This window comes from Zootoca vivipara, chromosome 11 (genome assembly GCF_963506605.1).
Source record: "Zootoca vivipara chromosome 11, rZooViv1.1, whole genome shotgun sequence".
Lineage (NCBI taxonomy): Eukaryota > Metazoa > Chordata > Lepidosauria > Squamata > Lacertidae > Zootoca > Zootoca vivipara.
In genome coordinates, this window is record NC_083286.1 from 27,544,046 (window position 1) to 27,563,832 (window position 19,787).

Sequence of the window (19,787 nt, forward strand, 5' to 3'; positions counted from 1 at the left end):
AAATAACGTTATACATGTTTTGCCACTGTTTGTAATTTTTATCGGGATTTTACAAAAATATGTAGTGTAGAACAGAAATAGCAGCGCATCTCTAAAGGAATGAATCATTCTGAGTCATAGTTCATAGGCTTAACACTTCGTGACAAGAGGGACCATGCAGATGGCCAAGTTGCTCCTGACACTCCTGAGAATAACTGGTACTCTGTATCATCCTGTCAAATGGCAAGATCACATTAGGTGCTGGTGTGGGGCAAACAGGTTATTTGCATGGGCTCTTGGGCAACAGAAAAACTTCAGCACAAGAGCCTGAGAAGATGGAGAGGGGAGAATCAAAAGAATTTCAGAGACTTACATCCATTCCTAAAGAACTCACTTGAAAGCAACACTGACCGATTTCAATGAAAATAGGTGTGTTTAAAAATCAGAGCCGTGTGCAGGTCATGTTTTGTCTTTCCTGCCTCTCCCACGGCACCGCCATCAGCACCTGTTTGGGGCAGGATCTCACCAAGCTCTGAGCGGTGAGAAGTTTGAGGGGTTCCAGCACGTGCCCTGTGTTGTTTTTATTGGAATGAAGGTAACTGGAGACTTCTGGCATTTATGTGAAATCAGGATTTATTTACACAGAAACTGCATAAGATGGAAGGTTCACTGATCCTACTCTGCCATTTGGTTCTGAGGGGGCTCCCGAATTCCATAGCACCGGGTTTTTCGTAGAGAGCAAGTCTTGCATTTCAGACCCTGTTCCAAGGCTACAAGTCTACTGTTGTCTTTCACACGGAGAGGTTCCTTCAGGAGATGACCTCTTAACTGGAGAAGCAGGGGGAAGAAAGACACAGCAAGATCACCTCTACTTCACCATCTCTTTAGTTATGCAAAGGGACATTTTCTCAACTAAAGGGAATCTGCCAGGCTAAATTTGTCCAATCAGTCTGACCTCTTCAGTAGTCTCTCTTTCTACAGAATACAACCTTGCAACTATTTTTAAAAACCAAAGGATCCCAGAGTATTTTATTCCCCTTCCTCATTTCATTTCATTACAGTACCATGTTCAATTTGGCAGTGCGTCAAATTGCTCAGAGATTGGTAGGAAGGGATGGGAGGAGACAACATGCGTTACATTTGTTAATTTTTTCGTTCAGTACATTCAATTGGACTGTTCCGTTCTTGAGCTGGCTGGCAATCGTTGCCCTCTGTGTGTTCACAGTCATCCTGTATTTCACTCCACTGAGATACATTGTCCTTGTCTGGGGTAAGTAAAGCCTGCCTTTCCCCTCCAAAACCTGTCTATGCCACATAGAACAAACTGTTTATAAGGGATGAGTTATATTGTCAGTAGTTTTCTGTATTTATGATCATGAAGCTACTACATGATGGAAACAGACAGGTTAGTTAGAAATCACAACTGTGTAAAGATTTAGACTCACCTGCAAAACACATTTTTCTTGCCCAGCATCTTAGACTTAATCATGCTATAAACATGTATCCATGAGGATTCTTCATATATCAAACTGTAGCTTTGTCTAGATATAACTCTGATTTATTTTCACCACTTATATAAAAATAGTGGCATTTCAATTTATATAGCACATTTAGGACAATATGCTTTTGTTTAGCCTTTTATCAAGTGGAAATATATAGAGGCAGTTCCTATGAACTAGCAATGAGAGGTCACCTTTAAATGAACAGAAAAAGATACATGTATATTACACAGGCTGCTTCATACATTTTTTAAAGTGTATTTTAGAGCAGGAATAGCCTATATTGTGCCCTCTAGATGTTATTGGACTGCAATTTCTGCCATCCCTGACCATCGACCATGCTTGCTGGCCATGATGGGAGTCCAAAAGCAACACTATGTTGGCTAGTCTTGCTTTAAAGCAACCAGCAGTGTAAAACAGCACGTGGGGAGTGAGAGTTAAAAGGTGTTTCCATTAAACACTAAACTTGGGAGGCCTTTAGTTAGTACAAAAATGTTCATTTGATTTACTGGTCGGGACCAGAAGGCAAAATCAAAATTCCCTCTGCCTCAAGGAGGAAAGGAAGAAAAGTGAGAATAATAGGAGCACTTGGCAAGAATGGGTTTGTAGCCAATTGTGTCTTAATATCATTGTAAGAGCCACTGGACAATGTATTAATATGATTTATCACTTTATTTAGGGATCAATAAATTTACAAAGAAGCTCCGAAGTCCATATGCAATCGATAACAATGAAGTACTCGATTTCCTTTCCAGAGTTCCTTCAGATGTGCAACTGGTATGCATTTGACTTTGATCTTAAACTCATTCATTACTATTATCAGGCAGTGTTAATTTTATGTGTACTTTCACATGATGCTAAAGTTTCATATTTTGGCTGTTGCACACTCTGCACATAAAATCATATTTGCAGAAGTTTGTGTTGTCTGTTTATATAAAACGTTTTCTTTGCTATGAATATTTCCATTAACTGAGGGTTGAATTTGAACCTGGTTTAAATAGCTGAAACATCAGTAGAAAGACACCTGGATACCTGCAGTTTTAAAGTTCCTGGCCACATTATTTTGAGGATGTCATTATACAACTGCGAGCTCTCTGTTGGTATATAGCCTGAGACTCTTAATCTCAGGGTCATGGGTTTGAGCCCCATGTTGGGCAAAAGGTTTTTCCATTGCAGGGGGTTGGATTAGATTACCCTTGGGGTCCCTTCCAACCCTACAGTTCCAAGATTCTGTAAAGAAGTTTATAAAGTAGGTACTGTTCATTTTTAAAGTATCCCGTGGGGGAGACTTCACTGCAGTTTCTGCCACCATACTGCATTATTTCCCGGCATTATTTTCCTTGTGTTGCGTTTCCTCCTAGCAATACATTAAAGTATTTGACCTTCGGGTGCAGGGCTCAAATAGCTTGTAGGTGTGATAGCAAGAATACTTCCTTACTCCTTTGCATGGATATTTTTTAAAAATCTTGTGGTTGTTGAGTTGAAATTTCTCTCTTAACTTTGTGTTTAAACAGGTGCAGTACCAAGAACTGAAACATGATCCAACCCACAGTCCAAGTAAGAGGAAGAAAAACAACCCTGGCTAGCCATATCCATGTGCTTAGGAGACCATCATCTGTTCAAGGGGGAAATAAAACTGAAAAGCTCTAGACCTAAGGAGCATTTCCTCTCTCTAAGCTTTATTTATTTTGCCTTTTATTAATAATGGGAAAATTTATAAATACTGTACAAAGGGATTTAATCAGTGAAATTGCACTTGAAGTTGTACAGAGTTATGACGAAGGCTTCAAATTTAGTTTAAGCTGAAGTTTTGTTGAAGTCCATTTATAGCATGAATGTGAAATGGTAAGTGATATGATAGGCACACATGACTGGATAAGCAAAAGATACATTTTTAAACTCATCCTCTGGTTAATTTTTTAAAACTAACTGAGGATTTATGCATGACCCATCCTTTTATCCAAAGAAGATCACTCTTTTTTATATTTTATACATTCTGCCAGAAGAACAGAGCAAAGGCACTTATTTGTGTGTTTCATCCAAAAGAAATAAAACTGCAATTAGACCCTGCTGCAAATAATCAAACTGACTAGGGCTTGCCTAAAAAGCAAGCTAAACTAAACGCAAATGTCTTACTGGTTCTCCAAAGATTTAAAGAAGTTCTTAACACTTTTATCATTCCACCACAAGACTTTGAAAAAAAAATATACCTGTATCTAAAATACTGCCAGGTTTATAATGGATTGCATATTTAACTTTTTATATTGCCACTAATCTTGATTTGTACTTACTTAGCCTAGTGAAGAAGCTGCATATCGTTCAGTAGTGAAAGAAATATTATCAGATTAAAACCATATTGCTTCAGGTGTCAGGCTGTGAACACCTTTTGTGCACATATAGTATGTCAATACTAAAATCTGTTTGCTTCCTAATCAAAAGGCCATTTTAAAAAGCTTTACAGCATAGCACTTGACCTATTACTGTGGCAAATGAAAACGAAACAATGTGGGCTGAATTTATATACCTGTTTTTTGTTTCTTCATTTGATTCACCCAATCAGTCCTCCTGATAGTTAAGTGCCCTGTTGCGTGGAAAGCATTTTTTTTAATTGTGGCAGATGGGAATATGGTTTACATTTCAAAACATTGCCATTGCATAATGAGTGGCTAGGAATATATTCTTAAACTGTGACCAGTGGAGCTCTTGAGCTGAGTCTGTACACCTGAGGACCTTATCATATAGTCCTTACAGAAAACCTGCAGTGGGTGTCAAAAGGACCAATTAAGAACTAATGGATTTGTGCCCTCAGGGGGGAAAGAGATTCCACACTCTTCATTACGGAACATTCAGTCTGCGTTGTGGCTGCTTACCAGATTCTATTGCACTACTTACTGTTAAAATAGTACTTTTTTGAGAGAGAAATATTCAATAGTATATGCACAGGAAAATGTATATACATTAATTTACATCTAAACGTATTCTTAAACTACATTTCTCATGAAAGCTGATTTTGAAAATTATTTTTATCTTAGAGATGTGTTGCTGTTTCTTACAAAATAACTATTTTGAAATTGCCTATTTATACAACATGCTTGAAAGAATGCCAAACAAGTTATGTATCTGCAGGGAAGACTTGACCCAAACATGTTCTGGTTATGTAGCCAGGTGATCGTGACTTATTCAATATGCACATGAATGCAGGCCGTGTCTGTTTATTGCTGATGAACAAATATGCCATTAATGAAGTCAACCTATTGAATCGTCTGTATTAATGTTGATAATTTCTTTTAGTCTGGAATATTTTGTTCACAGTGAAAACCTGTTACATAATACAGGAAGACTTTTCTCTTCATTTGTTCACTTACTATTATCTATCATTCTGTGGGCTTTTTCTTTTCCCCTGTACAAAATGCTGACCTAACTTATTTATGCCATTAAACTCATATGACAAACGATTGATTTACTGTGTGAAACATTACGGGATAAAGAATAAAGAGTTCATATGCAGTGGTACCTCGGTTTAAGTACACAATTGGTTCCAGAAGTCTGTACTTAACCTGAAGCGTACTTAACCTGAAGTGAACTTTCCCATTGAAAGTAATGAAAAGTGGATTAATCCATTCCAGACGGGTCCGCAGAGTACTCAACCTGAAGCGTACTTAACCCCAAGTATGAGTGTAATTGGTTCTGGAAGTCCGTACTTAACCTGAAGCGTACTTAACCTGAAGCAATCTTTCCCATTAAAAATAATGGAAAGTGGATTAATCCGTTCCAGATGGGTCCGCGGAGTACTTAAACTGAAAGTACTCAAACCGAAGCGTACTTAAACTGAGGTATGACTGTACTCCCCACTCTTCCATGCTCAGGGAGAGCAAATGTCCACAATTTGCATAACGGTATTGATGGGAAAGCATCTATAATGACCACTTTGGATTGGGGCCAGCAATTAAAAGTAATGTTGGTGACTGCTTAGAGAAGTTATTTTCTCTCCAAAAGTTATAAATGCACTTGGAATTGCTGCCTTTGGATCTCCCAACACCCCATCTGAGCTTTTTACCTGCTGGGGTCTGTTGCCTTTTGGTTTCTGCAATGGTTAACCGGATCATAGAACCATAGAAGAGTTGGAAGGGATCTAAGGATCATCTAGTCCAACCCCCTGCAATGCAGGGACGACCCTAGGAACCCCACAAGGATGACATAAAGACATAAAGACTACAGACCTCTCCTGTTCAGTGGCATGCTGAGTACTGAGATTCCAATCAGCTACCATTAATAGCCATTAGAGCTTATCACCCATGAGTTTGTCTGATTCCCCCTTTGAAGCCATCTAAACTCATGCGGATGCGGGTGGCGCTGTGGCTTAAACCACAGAGCCTAGGGCTTGCCAATTAGAAGGTTGGTGGTTCGAATCCCCGCAACAGGATGAGCTCCTGTTGTTCGGTCCCTGCTTCTGCCAACCTAGCAGTTCGAAAGCACAAAGTGCAAGTAGTTAAATAGGTACCGCTCCAGCGGGAAGGTAAATGGTGCTTCCATGTGCTGCTGTGGTTCACCAGAAGCAGCTTAGTCATGCTGGCCACATGACCCGGAAGCTGTACGCCGGCTCCCTCGGCCAGTAAAGCGAGGTGAGCGCCTCAACCTCAGAGTCGTCCGTGACTAGACCTAATGGTCAGGTATCCCTTTACCTTTAAACTCATGTCAGTACATTCTGTAAATGAATTGCATGCTGTGTGCAAAAGTGCCATTTGTCTGTCCTGAATATACGGTTAATCAATCAGTTTCATTGAATGATTCCAAGTCCTAATAACAGGAGGGATAAAACCTTGTCTCCTCGTTTTCTCCAAAACAGGCATTTTTTATCGGCTTCATTCCTGTTTTCCATCTGTTATATGGAAGTCCCATCCATGTAGTAATTTTGTTTTCCCTTTCTGTACTTTCCCAGATCTTTTTAAGATGATGTTACCAAAACTGCACATGGTATTCCAAATGTGGACCACTCCATAAATTCATATAGAATTCAGGTGCGTGCCAAATACATATTCTGTGCTGCATAATCATAAGACTCGGTATCTTTTCATAGCATCAGGCAGAGTATCACAGCTAGAAGTCAGCTGCTGAATGAGTAAATAAACCATGTTTTTCCTGCCTGAGAACATTCTTTGCCTTTCCACAAATTTATCAAGTGTCACTGTTAAGTTTACAAGCTTAGAATCCATGCAAGAGAGTTTGCATGAAATAATTAGTACCAAGTTTTTCATAATTTCTATTAGTGACTTGTCTGTAAGCCGTTGATGTTCTCCTTTGGAAAGGAAACTTCTTTGGGGAATAACCCTGCCTTAAGCATCAAGTGTTTCAAGATGCTCTGTGTGATAAAATTAATTCTGGAGTAAGCATCTACAGCTGTTAGTGTCCTTATTTTGATAACTCACCTCAGGCATTCTTTAAAAAGGCATTTGCTTTCAGAACCATATAAAGCTGCTTTGTAGTAGAACATTTGCTATAGACAATTTTAAATCCATTGAGAGAGACAAAAGAAATTTGCAAAATGTTTAGGTTTTCTATCTACTGTTAAAATCCATTCATAACTGTAATTTTCAAATATCACTTAGGGAGGAAAATGTTCATTTTTGACAAGTAGATGTTCCATGAATTACTGTTTGAAATGCATTGAGGAGAGTGAGATGGAAATAGTATTTTGGGTGTTTGTGTTTTTCTTTAATCCAGTAGAGTGGAAATCAGGTCACACTTTCAAGTCACATTTTCCACAGTTCAGTCTGAAGCGATCCTTTGAGCCTGAGGTCTATGTACTTTTACTTGGAAGTATTTCCCATCAAGTTCAATAGAATTTTCATCCAAATAAGTGTATATAGGAGTACAGCCTTGATGTAGTCTTAAGTTTGCACAGCTTCAGACATCGGAGCTTTAAAGTGCAAGCAACTACAAAGTTCAGAGCTCGGTACTCTGAAAAGACCTACAAGTGAACAAAATGAACTGAGTAAATAGAAATGCTTTTGCCTGGTGCCTTAAAAACAGGCAACAATGGTGCCAGGTCCTCTACAAATGGGGGGGGGGACAAAGGAAGAGGAAGAGGAATGTGGCAGTGAGTGTAGATCTGGCTGAGTAGGTGGTGAAACTCGCCTCCTCCACTGATGGTCCCAGCTGCCACACCCAGCTGGGGCCTACTTCAAGCTGACAAGCCTGTCAGGGCTGTCAATCAGTTCAGGGGGTGGGGTAATAGTGAAGCCAGTGTTCTCATACATTCTCAAGCAGGAGGGGGGAAAGAGGAGGAGGAACGTAGCAGCAAGAATATCAGGACTGGCTGGGTAAGTGGACCCACAAAATTTCCATTTCCCACCATTGCTGACTATTGGCTATGCTGGCTGGGGCTGATGCAGACAAAATATTGGGAAGGCATCAAACTATTCAAGGTTCTTGTGCACCTCCAGGTGGTGGTTGAAGGAGGAAGCTGCTAGATGTTTTAAGGTGATATGCACTGCAGGTGGACAGGTCTTGGCTTGCCATTAGTGGATGGGTGCTTTGCAGCACATCTGAAACAGTGGCAGAATTGGGGGCAGGGAAGAGAATTAATCAGAAGTTCTGGAGGGCTACTTCCCCACTCAACAACGTTGAACTTTCTGAGTAGCTGGTAGTGTCTTCCTCCCTTGTTCTCTCACACACACACCACACACTGTCTTGAGAGCTTCCTGTCATGATTTTGAAGGTAAACATAGTTTGTTAACTGATGGCTGCAAACAGAAATACTCATAATAAGGATGTTGTTGAGTATTAAAGCAGAGATGCTAAGAAAAGTTTCAAACAGTCATGAAAAGCTGTACTCAGCTTGATCCTGCAAGCAGCTGCTCCTTTCCCCCAACCAAGAATGGGGAAAACTGGTCGAAAGCATTATTAAAGATTGATTAATGAAGCGGATAGAAGAACCAGTCTAGCTGAAGCAGAATCAGCATGGCTTTTGCAAAGGCAATACCTGCCTCACAAATGTGTTTGTGTTTTTGAGGGCATATAAATCAGAAATGGTGAACTGCAGGCCTCCCAATTTGGCTCTTGCATTTGTTTTCCCCAGATCATGTCCACCTGCCCCATGCTTGATTGAGGCAGCTGGATCGGGTGCTTGTTCCCACCCCCCCACCCATCAGCTGCACAGGGAATTCAATCCTCCTTTGCTTCTGTGCAAAATCATCAAATTTCAGATTTCAAAATTTGAGGCTTTTTCATTTGCAGAAAAAACAAGAGGAGACATGATAGAGGCATAGAAAATTAAGCATGGCATGGAGAAAGTGGCTAGAGAAAGGTTTTTCTCCCTCATAACATTGTAATTTGGGGGGTTCAATTAAGCTGAATGTTGGTAGATCCAGGGCAGGATCCAAAGGATTTTTTCATGGTTAAACTATGGAATTAACTCCCACATGATCTAAAGCCATCTGTCTTATCCTTCATTAATTTGTCTATCAATGGCTACTGGCTCTGTTCTGCCTCCACTGCGGCAGTGAAATAAGTCCCAACTTGGATTGTCATTTGAAAGGAAATGCTTTGGGGCGAAATATATTCCTCTGCCTATTTTTGTAAGACCATTTGTCCCATGTGAAAGTGAGGGAGGGGGTAATTGGTTGCTTTCAAAGGATGGGCAAATTAAAAGTAATTCTAATTTTACCTTTTTTAATGCAAGGTTGCTGAGGGTGATTCTTTTCTTTCCCTCTTTAAAAAAACCTGATGAATGACAAACTTAATGCCACTTCAAGCAACTTTTCTGGGATGGAATATGTCTGGGAATGGCACCTTGTCATGACACAGCATCATCCCCAGGAGTATTCTGGAAGGAAGGGGAAGAATAGCCACAATGTGGCCACAAGTTTATGCCACTGCTCTAGCACAGCCATTAGATGCGGCAGCCATTATTTTGTGGATTACAAATGTGGGCAAAATGTAATTGTTCATGCTGCAGGGCTCTAAGCAAAAGCTGAAACAAAAATTCTTTTGTAGCACTCACAAAGTTGCAATAGGGTATGCTCATTCCGTCATTTCTCTATTAAAACATAAAAGGTGCTTTAATTTTCGGGCTACGATCCAGGAGAGCCTCAGGAAATTCAAAGTCAAGCCTGAAAACCTGTCTGTAACCAATGTTGTTTTCCTTTTAAATTGGTTAATTCTGCATTCCTGAAACGTTGGAAATAGCCATCTGCATGAACATCTGTTCTAAACCTCTCCTTTAACTATGCACTAGCGGTGAAATCACTACCACCACATCATGCAAGAACGTAAGAGGAAATGACCATTTAGTCCAGCCTCCTTTCCTCCCAAAGAACCACTAGCTGTCCACGACAGCCTCACAAGCAGGACATATGCGCAACAGCAGTCTCTTGTGCTTCCTGGCAACTATTAAAATATAGTCATTGTTAGGCAAGTAGCCATTGTTAGGCTTATTAACCAAGAATTTGGCAACACCTTTTCAAAGCTGTTCAAGCTGGTGGTTATTACTACATCCTGGGTTTATGAATTCCACTCTTTAACAATGCAGTATGCAAAGAAGTACTTTTTCAAAATCTGTTCTCCAACATCCTGCTTCTTTGGATGTCCCATGTTCTAGAATTATGGCATCTAGAATCTAGTATTTTAGGAGATGAGAGAGAAAGAAACTTCTTTCTATTCACTTTCTCCCAAACTTGCAGATGTTGCTGGACCACAACTTTGTCATCCCTGGTCAATGGCTATGCTGGCTGAGGCTGAGCGCTGGACTCCAACATCTGGAAGGCTGCCTTCCCATTCCTGAAGTACCGTAGTCCTTAATCACACTCCATCATGCTCCTGTATGTGAACTCTCTCCCATCGATTTACATGACTGCAAACTGATTATTCATACATTTCCTTTCCTTTCCAACATTGTAATTGCTGAAATACTGATCTTGACTCCTATATTGTGTGGGTGCAACCATCTCTGTGCAGAGGGCTATTGGGAAGCATCTCTTGGTTGGCTGGAGAAACAGAACATTAGATCTTTTCTCTGTCCCCCTCAATCTAGGCAGCTTTTCACTAACATCCTGGAAGGATTGCATACTAGAGCCAGCAGTCCCAAATGGCTAAAATGTCACCACATACTGTTGAAATCCATCTCCCACGAACCATTGTTAGGGATAATGGAGGCTTTCACTTAAGAATACGTTTAGAAAAACTGGAGCCATCACAGCAAGTATTAAATGAAAAAGCCATAAAATGAGATGAACGCAGTCCATCTGGTTATAAAGCTTCTTTGGGGATAGAATATTTTTTTTGCTATGGACTCAGAAAGCATCATGGTGTAGACTGTCTTTGAAAGGGTAGCAAACCTAAGGTTGGTTGGAACTTGTAGGCAAACAGGTTAGTAATATTTCAAAGGCTTGTTTCTTGCACCTACTTCAGCTTCTGCTGCAGTACCGCATACTTTCAAAGGCGGGTTTTTTTTATGAATTTGCCAAGGGTAAAAAAAGTCTTAATTTAATAACAGGAGTGAACTCCCTATAAATACATCCATGGCAGAGCCTTTGATAAGTGTACTCAGTCATTTAATCTTATCAGTTCCCTCCCTTCTTTTTGTGCTGAGTCTGAAAAGGCACATCAGGGAACAAGCAATTCTTCATGTTCCATGAACACTCCTAAAATCATAAGGGGTTGATAGAGGAGATAGACTATGTTATCATCAATCCGCATGGTATCCATATGAAAAAAATCCATCTTTAGCAGTTTAAGAGCCATTATAGATAGCATGTCCCCCACACAGAGAAGGTCTGCTTTGAAAAGGTTTAAACTAATGATAGGCTGACCACATCAAACTGACACATCACATTTATTCTTCTCAGAGAGTTTAGCACATAACAGAGAAATTTTAGGACATTTCAGATAATGTAATAAGACCTCATTATAAAAAAGCACATAAGGATCAGAGTTGTTTCAGTAACATAGACTTACTGTGAAGCAGAAAATATAAGCTACTGTACAGATAAATGGGGAACTCAGCATGGTCAGAAATGTCACCAACAATTAAAACTTGAAAATTATACTTTAAACGCAGTGTGGTTTAAAGATGCTGATAAGCACTTGCTCATGTGAACACGGAATAACTTTCAGTGGAGATATTGATTTAGAAAGCAACATTTAGAGCATTATGATGTGGTTTATATTAACTAAAACTTTTTTTGTACCTACAGAGGGAGGTGTACTTTAAGCACTGTTAATAAATGAACATTCGCAATTCATTTTTATGAATTGGAATGTTTTCTGCAATTTACTCTCTACTGTTAACAGCTTGTGCAGCCAGTCCTATGCATTAAAAATATTTAGCGTGGGACTGACATTTTTAGCAGAAACTGGTATTGAATCAGGTTTTTATAATCCAAATTTTAGTGGACATCTTCAGATGTGACCATATATTAATAACATTGCTCTTGAAATGCTTGTGATGTTTTGAACAAGTAATGCTTGAGGAAATAGGCTTGAATCTTGAATGGTTGAGGTACATATTGTATTTATGCCTCGCTCATATCATGTCTGTTCTGATGGTAAAGGTAAAGGGACCCCTGACCATTAGGTCCAGTCGTGACCGACTCTGGGGTTGCGCGCTCATCTCGCATTATTGGCCGAGGGAGCTGGCGTATAGCTTCCAGGTCATGTGGCCAGCATGACAAAGCCGCTTCTGGCGAACCAGAGCAGCACACGGAAACACCGTTTACCTTCCCGCTGTAGCGGTCCCTATTTATCTACTTGCACTTTGACGTGCTTTCGAACTGCTAGGTTGGCAGAAGCAGGGACCGAACAACGGGAGCTCACCCCATTGCAGGGATTTGAACCACCGACCTTCTGATCAGCAAGCCCTAGGCTCTGTGGTTTAACCCACAGCGCCACCTGTGCCCCCTTCATTCTGATGGTATTATAACAAATTTGTATTTTTTGGGTTGTACTGTAGCAGAACTTCAGTTGGTGTGGTGCTGATAATAACAAGGTTGCAGGTTTGATTCCCCATATGGGACATTGGCACATTCCTGCATTGCAGGAGGTTAAACGAGATGATCCTCAGTGTCCCTTCCAACTCTGTGATTTCATGACTACTTCAGACCAATGTCTCTAGGTACTGTAGAGTAATAGTAATATTTAGATCATTATTGTATTATACAAATGTCCCAACATGTTAACAGCATGCTTCTATGTTATGAACAACAGTACCTGTACGTAGCTCAGAGACCCTGATGGTAAGACCTGGCCCTCCTTATTGTTCTGTTGTAGGCACATCCAACAGGTAGATACTGATCTACTGGTAGATTACTGGACGTCTGTGGTAGATCACTGGCTCCCCCCAAAGCAGCTCAACAAGTTTGGCTCCCCCCCAAAGTTCAACATTTAAATTGCCCTGCACCCCCCCCCCCCAAATGGGGCTTTTGTCCTCACTAAAAAAGCTCAACAACCTCAACCCCCCAAAACAGGGCTTTCCTTCCTAAAAAAAAGTTCAACAACTTTGACCTAAAGAAGGGCGTAGATCACTGCCAGTCTAACTCTGAGTAGATCACAGTCTCTTGGGAGTTGGCCACCCATGTTAGAGCATTACATCACATCTTTAGGATGGCTGACGTAACCCTACAATGCTTCTATTGTTGTGACGTGGGGTTTGTGATTTCAGCTCTCTTGACATAACATGCTGGAGACAGTTCTCTAGTAACAGCTCTTTATTAAAGTGAACAAGACTGAAGACTGAGGAGAGGAAAGCTACATTTATAGGGACAGGGGACTAGCTAGGAAGGGATACATTTTGGAGGGAACAATATCAAGCAATCACAGTGCTGCCTTTTGGAGGAAACCAATAAGACAGAGGATCCAAATACAGCAGCTTAAATGAACCAATAGTAGCTGTACCCTCTGGAACCAAAAGGCAGTTACTTTATCCTAATGCAAATACAGACAATAATAATACAGATATAAAATCCTTTGACTCAATACACAACACCCCTCCCCCCCTAGTGAGCACAGCAGACGTAATCCCTCAGGTACTGTGGGGTCCTACAACTTCTACCTGATCTCCTGACAACAGGTGTTGCAGGTTCTGGATTGGGTGTTACCTGTGGTGGAGGGGCTGCTATAGGGGTTTCGTCAGGAACAGATGGAGTCCCAGACATCTCAGGGTCCCCGACCTGTACCTCGTCATCCTGAGGACTAGCAGACCCTGGTTCATTTGCTGAAGCCCCTGGTGACTGCACCTCTGGGCCATCTTCACTCTGGTCTCGCAGCTGTGCGTCATTAGCCAGGGATGAATTATCTGACTCCTCCCTGCTGAGCGCCCGGCGCCTCAGCTGATCTATATGTCTCTTCCAAACTTGCCCATTTTCCAAGGTCACATAATAGGACACAGGTCCACTAGCCCGGGTGATCACACCGGCCACCCACCGCGGACCTCGTGAATAGTTCCTCACCCAGACCAGATCTTCAGGGGCGAGATACCTTGTTGTGTCAGTCTCAGCCTGGGGGGTTGCTCTTGAATTACGGTTTGGCATTTTATCTGGGTGGACATAATCCAGCACCGTTACCAGTCTTCTACCTAAGAGCAGCTCGGCTGGCGACTTGCCCGTCGCAGTACACGGCGTCGCATGCTGCAAAAATAACATTCGCGCAATGCGAGCCGACCAGTTACCCTCCATTAAGCGCGCAATGGATTCTTTGGCTGTTCTTACCATGCGCTCAGCCTGCCCATTGGAGGATGGGTGAAAGGGCGCGGATGTGACCCCTCTTATAAAGTTATCAGCCAAGAATGCCCTGAATTCTTGGGATACAAAAGCTGCCCCATTATCTGATACAATGGTCTCAGGTAACCCGTGGGTAGCAAACAGCTGCCTCAACACCTTGATTACGGCAGCTGATGCCATGCTAGGGACCATCGCCACTTCTAACCATTTGGAATATGCATCAACGATAACCAAAAAGACCTTCCCTTGGAATGGCCCAGCAAAATCTATGTGCAGCCGGCTCCAGGGAGTCCTGGACTGCTCCCACCAGTGGACTGGTGCTCTGGCCACTTCTGGCCGCACCTCTTGGCATGCCTTGCATGTTCGTACCCATTGTTCTATGTTCTGGTCCATTCCAGGCCACCACACATAACATCGGGCTAGCGACTTCATCCTGACCATTCCCGGGTGTCCCATGTGAAGCGTCTCAAGAACCCTGTTTCTCAGTGGTGCTGGGATGATCACCCTATCTCCCCATAGGAGACAACCCTTATGCATGGACAATTCGTGCTGCCTTGTCGCATAAGGCCTGAATTTTTCTTCATGCGGACCACCTGGCCACCCCCTCCCCACCCAAGTGAGCACACGGGAGAGAACAGCATCTTTCCTAGTTTTCTCAGCTATATCCGTAGCTGTTACAGGAGCCCCCGGAAGTGTTTCTAGCATCATAATGTGCTCCGCCGGAGCAGGATCCTCATTGCTCCCGCCAGGAAGGGGCAATCGACTCAGCGCATCAGCATGGCACAACTGTTTCCCCGGCACATGGGTCAAGGTGTACTGGAACCCATTCAGGAATATTGACCAACGCAACATTCTGGGGGAGAGAATTTGTGGCGTTTGTTTGTTTGGGTTGAACAACCCTAACAGTGGTTTGTGGTCCGTTTCAATGGAGAAATGGCGACCGTACAAATAATCATAGAACCTTTTGATTCCGGACACAATAGCCAGTGCCTCTTTATCAATTTGAGCATAGTTGCGCTCTGTGGGCGACAACGTACGGGATTAGAAAGAGATGGGCTTTTCCGACCCATCCGGTTCCCTATGACTCAGCACAGCCCCCAGACCGTATTGAGAGGCATCACATGCCAGGACCAGCGGCTTTGACTCATCATAATGAGCAAGGACGCTCCTGCTACTCAGCATTCCTCGCAAGGAGTCAAAAGCCTTCTGCTGCTCCCGCCCCCATCGCCACACATTCTTTTTCTGCAATAGTCTATGTAATGGTTCAGCTACCGAAGCTTTCTGGGGTAAGAACGAATGATAAAAGTTAATAAGTCCCAGGAATGACTGCAACTCTGTCTTGTTCTGTGGTCGTGGTGCCTCGATGATGGCCTTAATCTTAGCATCTGTGGGGTGGATGCCTGATGCATCAATTTTAAACCCCAAGAAACCCACAGTTGGCACCCCAAAACTGCATTTTTCTTTTTTCAGTTGCAACCCCACCTCCTTGAACTTGAGCAACACTGCACGGACACGCGCAACCAGTTCCTGTGGGTCTTTTCCAGCAATCAAAACGTCATCAAAAAATGGCAAGACCCCCGGCAGACCTCTTAACAGGCGTTCCATGAGCCCTTGAAAAATCCCTGGGGCCACACAAACTCCGAACTGTAATCTGTTAACTCTGAACGCCCCTTTATGTGTGACAATAGTCTGTGCTTCCGCTGATTGTGGGGTTACTGGCAGCTGTTGGTAAGCTTGTGCCAGGTCAATTTTGGCGAACACCTTGCCCCCAGCCAGTTTAGCCAACAGATGTGATACGACTGGAATGGGGTATGAGTTTCCCCTGAGTGCCTTATTGATAGTACATTTGTAATCTGCACATATCCTGACTTCCCCATTTGCTTTAAGGGGCGTGACGATTGGAGTCTCCCACTTAGCAGAGTCCACGGGTGAGAGAACTCCCTGCTTGACCAATTTATCCAGCTCTGCCTCGATCTTGGGTTGCAGTGCAAATGGCACTCGCCTTGGTTTGAGTCGGATTGGGGCCACACCGGGGTCCAACTCGAAGTCAACTGGGGGCCCTTTATAACAACCCAGTTTTCCATTAAAGAGACCAGCAAATTCCTTGCATAATGCCTCGCTCATCTCAGGGCAGGTTTGGATTGAATTAAGCCCTGAGATACTCAGTCCCAGGGCGGGGAACCAGTCAGTGCCCAGGAGACTGGGGCGACTGCCCTTCGCAATCACCAGTTTGAGTACAGCCTGTTTGTCCCGGAACTGTACTCTCACGGCACACATTCCCATAACATGGATGCGGCCTGCTGAGTACGACTGCAAGGTTGCCGGGAAGGGCTCCAGAGGGGGCAACTTACCCCTGGGGAAGAATGTCTTCGCGGTCTGGTCCGACACGATGGTGAATGCAGATCCGGAGTCCACCTCCATGTCGCACTGCTGACCCTCAATCTTCACCTTGACGTGTGCCTTGCCTTGCGCTGGAAACCGCACGGCCCTCCCGTTGATCTCCGTTACGTAGTGGCAGTCCTTTAGAAAACGAGTTGCTGTGGGCGGTCTGCGATGCTCCAGTCTAGGTGCTCCTGTTGCTCCTGACGCCGCCGATCTACAGACCCTGGCGATGTGACCCGTCTTTCCGCACGTCCGGCACATAGCATCCCTGAAACGACAACTCTTCCGCTCATGGTTTCCGCCACAACCTGGGCAACTGCCTCGGCGATCTTTGTGCACTGTGCAGGCCTGACGCACCAACTCGACCCCACGGACTGGGCTCTGGCTCGGAGTAGCCTCTAGCTCGTCCATGGCATGCGCAACTTCTATCTGTGGCTTAGTGGCCTTGCGACTGGCATCAAGCTCCTCTCTTTCATAATTCTCCGTGGCGGTGGCCTCCTTCAAGGCTGAAGCAAGGGTAACCTCTTCTTTAGCCACGATGCGTCTTCTGGCTTTCTTGCTGCTCAGACCACCAATAAACCGATCCAGGAGAGTCTCTTCCAGATTTTGGAAGCCGCAGTGCTGAGCGAGCTTCCGGAGTTCAGCCAGAAATGTGGATACAGACTCCCCAGCATGCTGCTGCCTCTTATGGAACTCCATCCGCCGGGCCATCTTGGTCTCAGTAGGCGCCAAGTGGCTTGTTAGGCAGGCAAGAATATCTTTGAGAGATGTCTCACTCAGCTTCGCTGGAGCAAGTAATGCCTTGGCCAGCTTGAAGGTCTCGGGCCCACAGTAGCTCAGGAATGTGGCCCTTCTTTTGCTGGCATCGGTGATCCCTTGAGCCACTGCAAAGAACTCGAAGCGTTCGACGTAGTCTTCCCATGTGTGGGGCTCTGATGGCTGGAAGGGCTCCAATACCCTTGGACTCTCCATTGTCCTAGCGGGCAGGGTCGTCTTCTCAGCTGGCCAGTGAGTCTTGTTCTAAGCTGCAATCCGGACTCTGAGGCAGGGCTGTGTTTAACCGCTCCTCAGCATTCCGGATCCCATCCTCGTCGCCAGTTGTTGTGACGTGGGGTTTGTGATTTCAGCTCTCTTGACATAACATGCTGGAGACAGTTCTCTAGTAACAGCTCTTTATTAAAGTGAACAAGACTGAAGACTGAGGAGAGGAAAGCTACATTTATAGGGACAGGGGACTAGCTAGGAAGGGATACATTTTGGAGGGAACAATATCAAGCAATCACAGTGCTGCCTTTTGGAGGAAACCAATAAGACAGAGGATCCAAATACAGCAGCTTAAATGAACCAATAGTAGCTGTACCCTCTGGAACCAAAAGGCAGTTACTTTATCCTAATGCAAATACAGACAATAATAATACAGATATAAAATCCTTTGACTCAATACACAACATCTATCACTGCAGATTTCTATGGGCCAAACTTCATCAAAATGTCTGGATGAGGGTTTGAGGAAGGGGAAGGTATTAAAGTGTTTGGTTATATGATTGTGCAAGCAAAAGCAACAAACCATTTTGTAAGAAAGTGGTATGTTTTATTACATGGATGTTTCAAAAGATACACTTTTACTGGTAAAGTTCATTTGTTAAAATAAGGCCACTTTTTGCTTGCTCTGTTAGAATTGATTGTTGCTATGGTTAAGGCGGCTCTGTGGGTTAAACCACAGAGTCTAGGGCTTGCTGATCAGAAGGTCGGCGGTTCGAATCCCTGCAACGGGGTGAGCTCCCGTTGCTTGGTCCCAGCTCCTGCCCACCTAGCAGTTCGAAAGCACATCAAAGTGCAAGTAGATAAATAGGGACCGCTCCGGCGGGAAGGTAAATGGCGTTTCCGTGTGCTGCTCTGGTTCACCAGAAGCAGCTTTGTCATGCTGGCCACATGACCCGGAAGCTGTCTGCGGACAAACGCCGGCTCCCTCGACCTATAGAGCGAGATGAGCGCCGCAACCCCAGAGTCGGACACGACTGGACCTGATGGTCAAGGGCCCCTTTACCTTTATGGTTAAGGCAGAGAAGGCTCACTGAACTATTCAAAATAATGATTAAGTTAATTATTTGGGATAGCTCAATCAGTAGAGCATGAGACTCTTAAAGTTTGGGTGAAAAGATTTGATTTACATAGATGAGTAGCTCCCTAATACTTACCTTGCAAAATCAAATCTCAAAATGCCTTGGGATTAAACAGTTCTGTACACAATCATTTGTAGATTAGTCCTCTGTGTGTTACATAAATCTATACCGGTACCTATCTGATAAGGTTATTGTTGGCTACGATCTACAATGACTATGTTCTAGCTCCATTTTTAGAGGCAGGTGGAACAAGTGATGATGTGCTCAGCTTCTACACTTGGGTTTCCCATGGGCATATTTAGAAACTGAGCACAGAATGCTGGATTTTGCTATGTTAGTTTTCATCTACTCTCCAAGGAGTTCAAGGCCCTGTGCCATTTCATTCTCACAACAGCTCTGTGAGATATGTTAGGCTAAGATCTGGTAACTGAACAAAGAGCACCCAGTGAGCTTCATAACAGATTTCAAAACCAGGCTGCTTCAGTCCTGGTCCAACACTACCACACCAGACCCACTTCTCTTGCAAAGTGCTGCTTTAGCCTAAGGTGCTCCTGAATTTTATTTCAAATCAGGAGCATTGATTTTTTTTAATAATTTTTTTTTCAAATTACAAAATGTTTGTTTCATGAACATACATAATGAAGCTATGCTTCAACCATTTTAATTTATTTAATGGTTTTTGGTTCCAAATTACATTTCCAAAGCTTTAATAAGAGTCCAATCTTGGGGCATGTTTTATGGAAACTTTGACTTCCCCTAGATACTGTTGCCTCCTAAACAAGATAATTAACATGCCCTACCTTTGAGAGTGGCCTCAAATCTTCCAAATGCCCCCACACCACCCAAGATGGGCTGCCTCATAATTTGAGAATGACAGTATTAGGATCAAGAGCATCTTTATTCATTCTCAGATAAACTGTGAATGCAGTGTGTGGTTGTGGTAGTACCCTGTTTCTCATATTTTAAGACATACCCATAAAATAAGCCATAGCAGGATTTTTAAGCATTCAAGGAATATAAGCCATACCCCGAAAATAAGACATAGTGATAGGCACAGCAGCAATGCCGGCCGCGGCAGGAGGAGGAGGAAA

General features: G+C 43.3%; 1 protein-coding gene across 5 annotated transcripts in view; it reads left to right on the forward strand.

Moving 5' to 3' along the window:
• Nucleotides 1-12,014, forward strand: part of MCTP1 (multiple C2 and transmembrane domain containing 1) — a 174,594-nt gene extending 162,580 nt beyond the window's left edge. For 4 of the 5 annotated variants that reach the window (XM_060280199.1, XM_060280195.1, XM_060280194.1 and 1 more), the window contains 5 exons: nt 1,140-1,249; nt 2,158-2,255; nt 2,993-3,035; nt 6,418-6,496; nt 10,160-12,014. In XM_060280199.1, the coding sequence (XP_060136182.1) occupies nt 1,140-1,249; nt 2,158-2,255; nt 2,993-3,035; nt 6,418-6,479 (313 nt within the window). In that variant the 3' untranslated portion in view covers nt 6,480-6,496; nt 10,160-12,014. Of the gene's footprint in view, nt 1-1,139; nt 1,250-2,157; nt 2,256-2,992; nt 6,032-6,417; nt 6,497-10,159 lie in introns of those variants that run through there. The other variant, XM_060280197.1, reaches the window with a different exon arrangement.
• Nucleotides 12,015-19,787: the final 7,773 nt, after the last annotated feature.